The sequence below is a fragment of the Pterocles gutturalis genome, unplaced genomic scaffold (genome assembly GCF_000699245.1).
Source record: "Pterocles gutturalis isolate BGI_N339 unplaced genomic scaffold, ASM69924v1 scaffold10728, whole genome shotgun sequence".
NCBI classification, from domain to species: domain Eukaryota; kingdom Metazoa; phylum Chordata; class Aves; order Pterocliformes; family Pteroclidae; genus Pterocles; species Pterocles gutturalis.
Window position 1 is genome coordinate 1 of NW_010123073.1, and position 12,038 is coordinate 12,038.

The following is a 12,038-nucleotide window of genomic DNA, read 5'->3' on the forward strand; positions in this document are numbered from 1 at the left end:
ATCTCTAACATGCTGTGATTCTGTGAATTGCTCCATCTTAGCTTAAATTGAGAGGATAGAGCATCTTCTAATGAAAGAAAGCTTTCATGGTTATTGAAAATGGCATGGTACAGGTGATGGAGGTGATAGCTGCTAAGAACTCAGAGGTCCTACCTGGTCATATGAATTTAAAAGGCAATTCAGCCCCAGTCTGAAGCTACCTTCAGGTGCAGCCACCATCAGTTGCAAGATCCAAGGCAGAGTGGTAAGGTGTATGACCATCATTCGTGCAGGTCTTCTAGAGATGCTGAAAAACAGGAAAATGAGTCCTACTTCAAGCACAGGTACTCCAATTGTAAGACATAAATATGCCTGATATGGTGGAAAAGCAGAATCCTCTTTTTCTCTATAGTGAATTTTCAAACCAGTCTCTATTTATTTTAAAAACTGTTTCAGTTGCTTTTGTCTCAACTCACGTACATGTTAGACAAATCTGTGTGCAATAAATTTATCTTTTACAGTTTAACAATATTTATTTTGTTGGTAGTTGGATAGATTATATATTTAAATTTGATTATTGCTTGAATAAAAGCACCTTCTTAATTTAATTAATATATTTGTGGTATATTTTTACAAAGGTTTTTTTGTCCTCTGGACATTTTGAAAGTAATTGTACTACCTTGAAATAATTTCTGCAGGTATTCTTCCTGTTTTGCATATCTTTGATGTCAGGTGAATGTTATTTGTAGGATCAAAGGCCAGTTACATATGTTTCTGATTGTCTGTCAGATAAGCATAAATGGAAGTGAGAAGGTGAGCAGTTTACAGCTGGCTGGTCAAGATACTAGTTTGACAGATATGTGCTATGAAGCCACCTGTTGGCTAGACAGTGTGGCTAGTGAGGCACTTAAGTTAGGTTTAGCATTGATTTTTTTTTTTCCCTATGAATGTGACTTTATAGCTCTCTGATGTATTGCTTAGGTTTTAATTCCTGCTCCTCAAAGATACAGTATCCCATGTTACACTTAAGGAAAGCATAATTATCAGTCGTGCTTCTTGCTTGATTGTACAGTGTGTAAATGCTACTTCCCCAGATTTGTAACTACAACTCTTCATTTTCGTATCACATGAATTGGACAGGCAGAAGCAAATGTGGTGATTATTAAAAATTAGCAGCTCTTAATTTAGGGAGAATGGCAACATTAAAAAAAGCTTTATAACAGCAGGTAGTACAGTGGAGTATTTATATGGTGATCTTTTGGATACTTTTGTAGTTTTCAGCAGAAACATGGTATGAGGCTTCTGTTTCTGTAAATTTCCTGTATTTTCCTCCTTACCCTCACAGCGTCCTCCTTTCTTTTCTAGTGTTACTTTCCTGGATGCATGCGAGCACGTACATGTTTTAACTGAGTGGTGTGTTTCTGTATTGCTCGTTCAGTATGTGCCCTGTGTCCTGTGGGGTTGGTCGATGGTGGAGGTTTGGTCTGAGATGAGAGGCTGAATGTAATGTCTGTCCTGATCATAGCACTGTAGGAAAGATCATTCATGGTACCTGTTTTATGTCTCCTCATCAAAGTATCTGTCAGCAGTAGGCCCTTTTCAGCTGGCTTCTTTTACATTTTGGAAGTTGCATGGAGTGACAGTGTTTCTCTCCTTGCTGTAGAAATACTAGCCTGAAGTAGCCCAGCATAAACTTTGAAAGTGAAACCAACATTAATACAAGTCAATTTGAAGTGGCAATATTTAGCTGTTGCATGTCTGCTAAGTGTTTTCTTTCCTTTTATGGGAAGGGCTGGAAAACTGTTTCTCACAATTATGTTATTTAGTCACTAATATTAAAAGAATGGACAGATTACTGCTGACCACCAAAGTCACTTTGAGGGAATGCTCTGGTTTATTATTTCTGTCTTTCTGGCATATGCTTTAAACGAATGGACAGCATTTCTAAAATGGTATTTTGAAATGCATCGGGATTCAGAAACAAGCTGCATTTAGAATTGGTTTTGGTGCCTACATCCACACAATCAGATAGGTTATGTTCTTTTCAACACATGTCCATGATTTAGGTATATATGCATACTTCTTCATAAAAAGAAGCACAGAAATGCATTTTTTTTTGTTGTTTTTACTGAATGTCTTTCCTGTTCTTCCTTTTGTTTTCACTATATTAATTTCAAACACTTTTGTTCTCACATAAGTAGGCACTTGGCAAAGGCAGTTTATTGTTGTAAAGTGTATACTGGTTTCTACAGGTAACTTTACAAAAATCTTATAGTGAAATTGTTTTAAAAATTACTCCTTTTTATGGAGCATAATGTTGGTCCTTATTGCTAAATGGGAAGCTTGTTTGTAGAGCCTTGTAGTCATACAACTTCACAGACTCCTGATGTAACTGTATTAAGGGGATTGCGTAAATATCCTAGATAAGCATGCTGTCCTCCCTGTTGTTATGCTGAGGGTACCACTGTACCTTACAATGGACGAGAAGCATTTTGGTGTATCTGCTTCTGTCAGGATGGAGAAGTGGGCTGGACCCTTGCTCGGCAAGGAATTCTCATACAGCGTCTCCAAGGAAATCTGACCTTTGCTTGTGAAGCTAAACTCAATTTTGCTGTCAGACAGACTGCTGCAGTATTGTAAAATGGCAAGAAATTAAAGCTGAGCCTGACTGAGCACTATTTTCATTCTTCATCTGCTTCTGCACAGCTGTGTGAAAAAGAAAAACAAAGGTTTACTTCCACTCGGTGGATGTGATTTCCTGCAATGATACACATGCACACGGACTACACACATCAGGTTTCTTTGAATTCTCTCATTTGATTCAGCAAAAATCCTTTACTTTTTTTTTTTTTTTCAGTGACTTGGCATACATTGATCTGCTGGTTTATTTTTGTTTGCTCCTTTATCCCTCACTGTTAGTTCATTAGGGTCCTAGAGCCAAGTTGAGGCTTTCTTTTTCCCTGTATTTTTTCAGCATGCTTGAAAAATTTTACTAGCAGTATTCTTCATTATCGGATGTCTGCTTAAAAGAAAGTGATGAAAGATGGTACTTGTGCTGCTCTTAGTAAACGTATAAAAAATACAGTCTGCTTGTTCCCCGTCTGGGTGTTCATTCCCAGTTGGTGAAAGATGTAGTAGGAGTGGCTGCAACGGTTACTATTCTGGCTGTCATCCTCCCAGCCCCCCCAGAGCTTCCTACTCCAACAGCAGCACTGGTCCTGTGATGCTGTGTGTGTTCCTGAGCTGATAGCAGCTGGTATCAACTGGTGGCCATTTCAGTTTAATATACCAGGTTAGTGTGTCTGTGGTAGCTCGGGAGCAGACATGCATCCCAGTCCTTGTGTAAGAGAGATGTAACCTGGGGTGAGGACTGTTAGTGTTAGTAACTGGTTTTGGCTATTGTAGAGATGAGATTATTGTAGTTACAAGGCAATATATATACAGATGAACTGGAATACAAAGTTGCCATGTAACACTCTTCAGTTACTCCCCAGATGAAAACTACCAATCAGATAGAAATATTCTGTCCTGCAACCAAATATGGGAAAGAACAGGACTTACTGCAAGCAACCATGGATAAGTAGTGTTTAAAGTGGGGGGGGGGGGAAAAAGATCAGGGAAATCCAGATGTTAAGGGACATCCTTTTTCAACAGCAGGCCAGAGTAAAGGTATTCATACTTCAGTGGTTCTGGACCTGGTTTTGCATGCAGTTAATTCCACTGATGGTGGTGAAGAAAAAAGCCCTTTGTGTCCAGTTTTCATTATTATTTTACCCCAATTTTCTACTTATTACCAAAGGTGTACCTTGCTTATTCTATGCTAAAAGTTGCTAATAGTGATTAGGGTTACTCTGTATGTTGTTAGAACATTAGTGCCCATGGACTGTTTTCCCTTTTAAGCTCTGTAAAAGGAGGGAAAAAAATGGCAGAAATGACATGACTTACTGTTGGTTTGTTTGTTTGTTTGTTTGTTTGTTTTAAATTGTAATCTGTGTACTACCTATTACATTGTATTGGCCTCTAGAGAAGCTGGCAGTACTTTCCTCAGCTGTTCAAATCTTAGAGGGTGGAAGTTTAAATTTGTGGTGAATAGCATCTAGTCAGTGTTCAGGTCTTTGATAACTTGGCTTAAAAACAGGAGGCTTTAAGTACTCTTGAATTGTTATAGTATAAGATCGTGTCAGATGAGCTTCTCCTCTGTTTTTTACCTTGTTCAAAGTCATATGAAGGTGTGCATCTGACGTTCTCCACACTCACTAAAAAAGCAGGTATGCAGGAGAGGATGGACTTCTATAAAATTTGCAATCTTACATTAAAACAGTGTTCATTAGCAAACAAGCCACTTCTAAAAGCATCTACTTTTTTTATTGTTTTCAATATATAAGAGTATGCAATGGAATTTAGATTACTTAATTTAAAGACCTTGATACTAAGGAGTAATACAATGCAGGAATATACTTGAAGCTCCGGGAAGGGAAAAACCTCACCATCTTCAGTATGCTAACGGCATGTATAGTGAGAAAGCCAAAAGCTGCAATATAGTGTATAGATGTTCTTTCAGAAACTGATGGTATTTGAAATAGACATTTAGTCTCTCTTAATGAGTATTTTATGTGTGGTTTCTGTACTCATATAGACTGAAATTACAAGTGCGTGGCAGGAAATGTCTCGAGTCAATATTTTCTGTTAGTGGTTTGAAGAAATAACTTTCAGTGATACAGTCTTAATTATTGAAGTAAAATCAGTGAGAACAGGTATGGAGAACAACTTCTTAGTAATTTATGTAAATAGATTTAGGAACTCTGGAATAAATTTAGACACTTAGGAATTTCCAAAATATAGCACTTGAAATCTGTGTTACCTTAAGATGCTGTTTTGAAACACCCTTCCAAGTAATGCATAAATATATTTCAGTGAGAGTTTGGGGGCAGCAGGGGAATGACACCTCATACTTCTGCAGATAATTAGACTAGGCTTCATTATCTGACTGTAGTGAAAACCTGGTGCTTGTCATGCCCCAGGAATGCAGAAACTTTTTTCACTTTCACAGTATTTTTAGTTATTTTCTTAATATATATAATTATGTTAAAAATACAATAAATTGAAGTCATAAATGTGTAAGTCTTACTGTGATTCAGTGTGAGAATAAAGATTAGCTATCTATTAGAAATATATAGACTTTTCAGGAATAATGCAGCTGTGGGTTCAAAATAACCAAGTTCAGTGCTCACTGTTTCACTTTATGGAAATTAATGAGGAGATTAACTTTATTTTGGAAAAGTCTTAAGTGATGTGAAACAGCATTGATTAATAGTTCGAAGCCATTTTTGTGGCATTTTTTTTAAAGACAGTTCTTTATTCAACCATGAGTTGTGTTTTGCTGTGTTTCCAGTATCATGTTTTCTGTCCCAGCTCTTTAAGAGTTAATGCTGTTTTATTTCTACAGTAGCAGCATTGTTTATAGTATGTGTCTTGGGAAATGAGTGCACCTAACCTAAAAGTGTGAAAAAGATAAGAAATTAATAAAGACCATAAAAAATATAAATAATCAACCTTTTTGTTGGTGTGCTTTTGCCAACACTGCATTGAGATAGCTGCAAAATTATTGTCCATCGAAACCATTTTGTACCATCAAACTGAAACTACTCTGAAGTGTTGAATATTCAAACTAGGTTTGCACAAACTGATTTTTTTAAAAACTTTCATCATTTTTCATTATGGCTACCATAATAACAAATAATATATGATCACATGACCTGCTCTTCAGATTTCTGAGAAGCAGCCTGTAAAGTTTTAGCTTAATTCTCTTCACTAATAGTTTCACATTTGTATGTGATTAATAGATGTTGCTCTTTTTCAAAATGAGGCACACAAATGTAGTTTTGATTGTTTTTATGAGCACAAAGGGGACCATGGTGTTTGCTGGGTGATAATGGGATAGTCTGGTAATCTGGTAGTTTTTGTCCAGAGGCCTGTGTTTTGTCAACCTGCATAATTTTACAGATTACAAGATGCAGAATTTGTGTTGAAAGTTCATAAGCCAGAATTTCATTCTGCCTCATTACGCTGTGTGTTAACATCTCATTCTCTTTGAGTCCCATTTTCAATCTGTATATTCCAGGTATTTCTGCATACATAGCCACCAGGCTTTGGGAGTACGTTGGCGTAGTTCAGTCTGTTTATAGTTGCAAATACCTGCCAGAAGAATTTTTAGAGGTGTCTCTAGTTAGGCTGTCTGAATTCACTGTACAGCAGATGGCACTGGAAGAGCATATCAGTGGGAGACTTCAGTGATGCCATAATTAGTACAAAATACTAGCAAAGCTGTTGCAGTGCTGAGGGTTGTGAAAAAGTTGCATAGCTCATTTTGATGTATTCCAGGAAGAGGTGCATGCTGGGCTCTTCTCCTTCAGCCCTTCTAGATGGTGACGCTGTATCATATATTGTGCGTGCTGGGCTCTTCTGCTTCAGCCCTTCTAGATGGTGATGGTGTATCATATATTGAGGACTGTTTATACAGCACTTTTAAACACATTAATAAGCAATGCAGAATTACTGATATTCTTTAAGTATGTGCAAAAAAAGAAGAGTATCTGGATCAGTCATGCATTTTTCTTGATAAAGATATTGGCTACTAAGGCAGGCTGACACATGTAAAACACTTTTTTGCTCAATCAGGCTCAGTAGTCACTTTGAAAGTAAAAAAAAAAAATAAAAATTGACTTCTCTGTATTCTGCCATAGAGACTTCTCTGCTGAGATTATTTTTAGATATTGAATTTCCATTTGTAAAAACATTTTTGGTACAGAAAGACTAGTATTTGATAAAAGCCTGTTCTTTCAACTGACTTGTTTAGTCTTTTAGTTATGGAGAAGCTGAAGAAATGTTGTTCCTTCAGCCAAATTTTAGGTAACTAATTATTTTGAAGCACACCAATAAAAAAAAGTCAGTGAATTAGACAGTTTCGGGTTCTATATATCTTCTCTCTTCAATCAGCAATGTGATAATGTTCTTTTACTTTCTCCCTAGCTTAGAAGGCAGATTTTACTTTTTTTTCATGCTTACTTTTTTAGGGTTAGAAGTTGCAAACGGTATGATGTACTTACTTCCCACAAGTTTAGGGGGATGTATCTGGTAAAGTGGAATGTGTGGATGTTGGTCAGAAGCAGTTGGAGAACATTGTGGATTTCACAAATGGGGCTGGGAGGGTTCCCAGGCTTCTAGTACTACATACATAAAGGTGGAGTTATATTTATCAAATGAACAAACACTCTGAACTTGTCAGTTTGGAAGCAGTGTAGAATCCTGAAGTTATATTTTTCACTCATTTTGTAGGTTAATTTGGTTACATATGATGAAGAGTACTGTAAATTTGGAAGATGGCAAAATCCAAATGGCTTAGGAATAGAAGGTCAGAAAGGCATTTTGAGCTTACTTTTAATTGACACGTAGCTCTCCCTTTATCTGTATCTGTAGCTTTTTCTTAATTACTGTGCTTTGTCAGTTATTCCGATATGCCCAATTTCAGGCATATAAAACCCACTAAATGTATTGTACCTATGTTTATTTTTCAGTACTTCCCTATTTTCCAATTATTCCAAACATGTAGCTCATATTAAACATCAGTATTTTAAAACATGAATTTTTATGGTTCTGCATATATCTGTTGTAAGAAAAGGAAAATAAAAGTAGTGACTTAACCTTTGAAATTGCATATGCATATCTCAGTATCATCTTCAAAAAGTGTAAGTGGAATATGTTTTTTAAGATGCCAGGACTCCTGGTACCAAAGGAGTCGTGTTAAAATTGGAAAATAAGCAGTGAGCTTCTAATAAAATACTGGTCCTGTTTTTTAACATTTTAGTATTCATTTATAGCAAGAGTCGGTTGTTAGTAATTTGTTTAGAAAACAAGTTTTTTGAATGTGTTTGTTCTTTGCTGATGGCAAGTAAATCAGTTTGCAAACAGAAGAGAAACCTTTTAGTTTCTCCCCATTGAGAGAGAGGTCCAGACAGTGCTGTTTAGTTTGATAATTAAGAAAAGGAAATGGGAAAAGCTGAAGGTACTCTAAAGATGGAGTTGGAAGATGTCAGAGGTTATGGCAAAGGCAGAACAGGTCTTCGAGGTAGGGTGATGCAAATAGCATAGGAAATTTGAAGACAGGACTATGGTACAAATCCAAGTAAATCAAGCTTTAGTGCTTCTGCTGTTCATGAGAACAGTGTTCAGCTCCCCAGCAGCAGGGCTTTACTTAAAATTTTTCAAGGTATTTTGAAGTTCAGAATCCTTAGATGCCTTGCTTTGTCTTTTAGTTTGCTTTCAATATGATCCTTTAGCCTTTGTGTACTTGAGGACCACAAAAGTTGGTCTGGACAAAGTGCAATAGTTAATGGACTGCTGTTTGATTATAGTACTCATTCTTACCTGCTTTTATGTGATTATGTTATTTATGAAAATAATATTCTTTAGTTGCTAAAACTTAGTTAATTGCACAATTTTTCTCAGTTGCTTGTATTGTGGTACTGTGGGAGAAAAGTGGGAAGTGTGTACATAAGGGTTGTTTTACTTTCACCTCAGTCCCCCAAGCTTGGAAGATTTCTTGAAACATTCTTGGACTCCTTCAGCTTGCCATGCTTAACCTGGAGCCAGGCTTGCTGCTGCAGTTTGTGCTGCTAACATCACACATATTTGGATGTATGTGGAATAATGGCTACTACTAATGGTAGTGCCTACTTCTGTCGCAGCAGCAACTTCCCTCTCTTCTCTTTATCTTGTTCTTCCACTCTCTGCAGAGCTGCTTGGTTTGGAAGGTCTAACTAATAATTTTAAAAAGATGGAAGAAATCCCAAAAAACAACCCCCAAAACCAGAACCTCAAACAAGCTGAAAAGCCACATTTATAGAGGGAGTGTGTACATGACTCTGGAAGACGCCAGGTAGGAGCAGTTGACTGGGACTTGAGCAGATGTGTCTACACAGTCTTGGCAGAAGCATTGGAGAAGGAAAAGCTCTAATAGTACAAGGCAGGGAGAATATGTGATTTGACCTCCTCTATGCCTACAACAGAGTTTGGAAATCAGGAGAGGACTTCTGACTTGCTCTAAACAGACGTTACTTTGCTGTTAATGTCTCTATTTTTTCACTAGAGTTAGTTTTCCTATAATTACATAACTATTTGAATATTGATCAACTTTCCTGTGTAAAGGAAGTATGAGCTTGTAAGACTGTTTTTAGGACTAATCACATTTTAATCTGTATGTAGGAATCCTGTTGGATAGAGTATCTTCTGTAGTTTCATCTTCTGTAGCTATTTTTGTGGGGATTTTTTAGGAGCCTTCTGAAAGAGAGGGGTGTTTCTGTGCTTGAAAATGTTATATACACACATTAAATATATATGCCTATGAATGTGATGTAATGTGTGTGTATATTTAAAAAATGGCATGCTGAATGCGCAAAAAAGTTGTGGAAATCTTCAAGGCAGATGTAGCAGATTCATTTTTTGAGCCTGATTGGTTTCCAAGTCTGTTCTCTGTATTTACTTTTATTTGATGCCTGTTACTTAAGTGCTGCAGTTTCTGTTTTGTTTGGAAAGGGGGAAACCCTTATGGATAATTTTAAAACTATTTCTTTTGTGAAGTTAATTGTTTTTTATTTGTTTCCAGGAAATGGCTCTTGAAGTTAAATGAGGCTGGATAAAACACATAAATGAAGCAGAAGCTGCTCTGCATGCGTTAGGGCTATATCACCACAAGCACTGCTGATCAGCCAGACTTGGTAACTTGTCATAATGAAGAAAATTAGTCTCAAAACAATTCGCAAGTCCTTTAACTTAAATAAAAGTAAAGATGAAAGTGACTTTGTAGTGGCTCAGCAGCCATCGTTAAGTGAATTTGGAAAAGATGACTCCTTGTTTGGCAGCTGCTACGGTAAAGATTTGGCTAGCTGTGAAGTCAATAGTGAAGATGAAAAAGGAGGCAAAAATAGATCAAAAAGTGAAAGCTTAATGGGTACGTTAAAAAGGAGGCTTTCAGCAAAACAAAAACAGAAAGGTAAAGGCAGCACACCATCTGTAAGCTCTGCAGATGATGACACCTTTTCTTCCTCGTCTGCTCCAATAACCTTCAAAGATGTGCGAGCTCAAAGACCTCTGAGATCCACTTCCCTCCGTAATCACCATTACAGTCCAACTCCGTGGCCCCTTCGACCTACAAATTCAGAAGAGACTTGCATCAAAATGGAAGTGAAAGTCAAGGCCTTGGTCCATTCCTCTAATCCAAGCCCAGCACTGAATGGCGTTCGAAAGGACTTCCATGACTTGCAGTCAGACAACGTGTTCCAGGAGCAAAACAATGTGTTAAAAAATACGGAATCTCAGAACGGGGACTTGCATCTTCATATTGATGAACATGTGCCTGTAGTTATTGGATTAATGCCTCAGGACTACATTCAGTATACCGTGCCTTTAGATGAGGGAATGTATCCTTTGGAAGGATCACGTAGTTACTGTCTGGATAGTTCCTCACCCATGGAAGTTTCAACTGTTTCTTCTCAAGTGGGGGGAAATGCTTTCCATGAAGAAGAGAGCCAAGTGGATCAGGATGTAGTTGTTGCACCAGATATCTTTGTGGACCAGACAGTGAATGGTTTGTTGATTGGTACCACAGGAGTCATGTTGCAAAGCCCACGAATTAATCACAGCGATGTCCCTCCACTCTCACCTTTGCTACCTCCAATGCAGAATAATCAAATCCAAAGGAACTTCAATGGATTGAATGGCACAGATGTCCATGTGGCTGAAAGTATGCGCTGTCATTTGAATTTTGATCCTAACACTGCCCCTGGAGTTGCAAGAGTTTATGATTCTGTACAGAACAGTGGTCCTATGGTTGTGACAAGTCTCACAGAAGAACTGAAAAAACTCGCAAAACAAGGATGGTACTGGGGTCCCATTACACGCTGGGAGGCAGAGGGAAAATTAGCTAATGTGCCTGATGGCTCGTTTCTTGTTCGAGATAGTTCTGATGATCGTTATCTTTTAAGTTTGAGTTTTCGTTCTCATGGAAAAACCCTTCACACTAGAATTGAACACTCAAACGGTAGGTTTAGCTTTTATGAACAACCCGATGTGGAGGGACATACATCTATAGTTGACTTAATTGAACATTCAATCAGGGACTCTGAAAATGGAGCTTTCTGCTATTCAAGATCCCGACTGCCTGGATCAGCAACTTACCCAGTGAGACTAACAAATCCAGTATCTCGGTTTATGCAGGTGCGTTCTTTACAATACCTGTGTCGTTTTGTAATACGTCAGTATACCAGAATAGACCTGATTCAGAAACTGCCTTTGCCAAACAAAATGAAGGATTATTTACAGGAAAAGCACTACTGAAAGCTTATGGGAATCTTGCATCTTGCACTTTGGGAACAACAACAACAAAAAGAGATTGAATTACAGTTTACAGACTTTCATTGTTATCAAAATCTTTTGCTGCCATAAAAATATTTCATTTTTGTGTGTAAAAGAAAAGTAATGCATTTGGATTTATGTTTGGTTTGGGGTTTTTTGTATATTTTGGGGGGCTTTTTTTTTTTCTTTTTGGAAAGAATGATCTCAAGTTTATTTTTAGAAGTGTGAAATAGGTATCTTTCATCAATGTGCAGATTAATCACAATGTGAATGATCAAATTCTCCTTAATTTCCCCCAAGTCCTTTGCTGCTATCCACTGTGATTTTTATGCATTGAAAGCACATTTCATGTGTATTCAACCATAAGTAAAAGTCAAATGAGACTTGTTGAATGGAATTTTTTTTCCTTTAAAATAGCCTGTTTGAAAACAATGATCGTGGATAAAAACATATTGGTATTCTAAATTACAGAATTTACTTCTGTGTTAAAAATTATTTCCTTTTATCCTAATTATAAATTTCTGTAGAGATATGCCCTAATGTAGAACTTATAGACAGAGCTGTGTGATAAGAACATGGTTATGCAGCATATCTTTGGAAAAAGAACCACCCTTCTCCTAAGCCTTGTGTTGTTTGTACACTATTTAATG

At 37.2% G+C, this 12,038-nt stretch overlaps 1 protein-coding gene across 1 annotated transcript; it reads left to right on the forward strand.

The window, feature by feature from the left end:
• The first annotated feature begins 9,548 nt into the window (after positions 1 to 9,548).
• On the forward strand, positions 9,549 to 12,032 carry SOCS6 (suppressor of cytokine signaling 6). The gene has a single exon (XM_010077762.1). The coding sequence runs from the start codon at positions 9,766 to 9,768 to the stop codon at positions 11,368 to 11,370; it is 1,605 nt and encodes a 534-aa protein (XP_010076064.1). The 5' UTR covers positions 9,549 to 9,765; the 3' UTR covers positions 11,371 to 12,032.
• The last annotated feature ends 6 nt before the right edge of the window (positions 12,033 to 12,038 follow it).

Coding starts and splice junctions, on each gene's coding strand:
- SOCS6 (XM_010077762.1), top strand. CDS start 9,766: ATGAAGAAAATTAGTCTCAAAACAATTCGCAAGTCCTTTAACTTAAAT.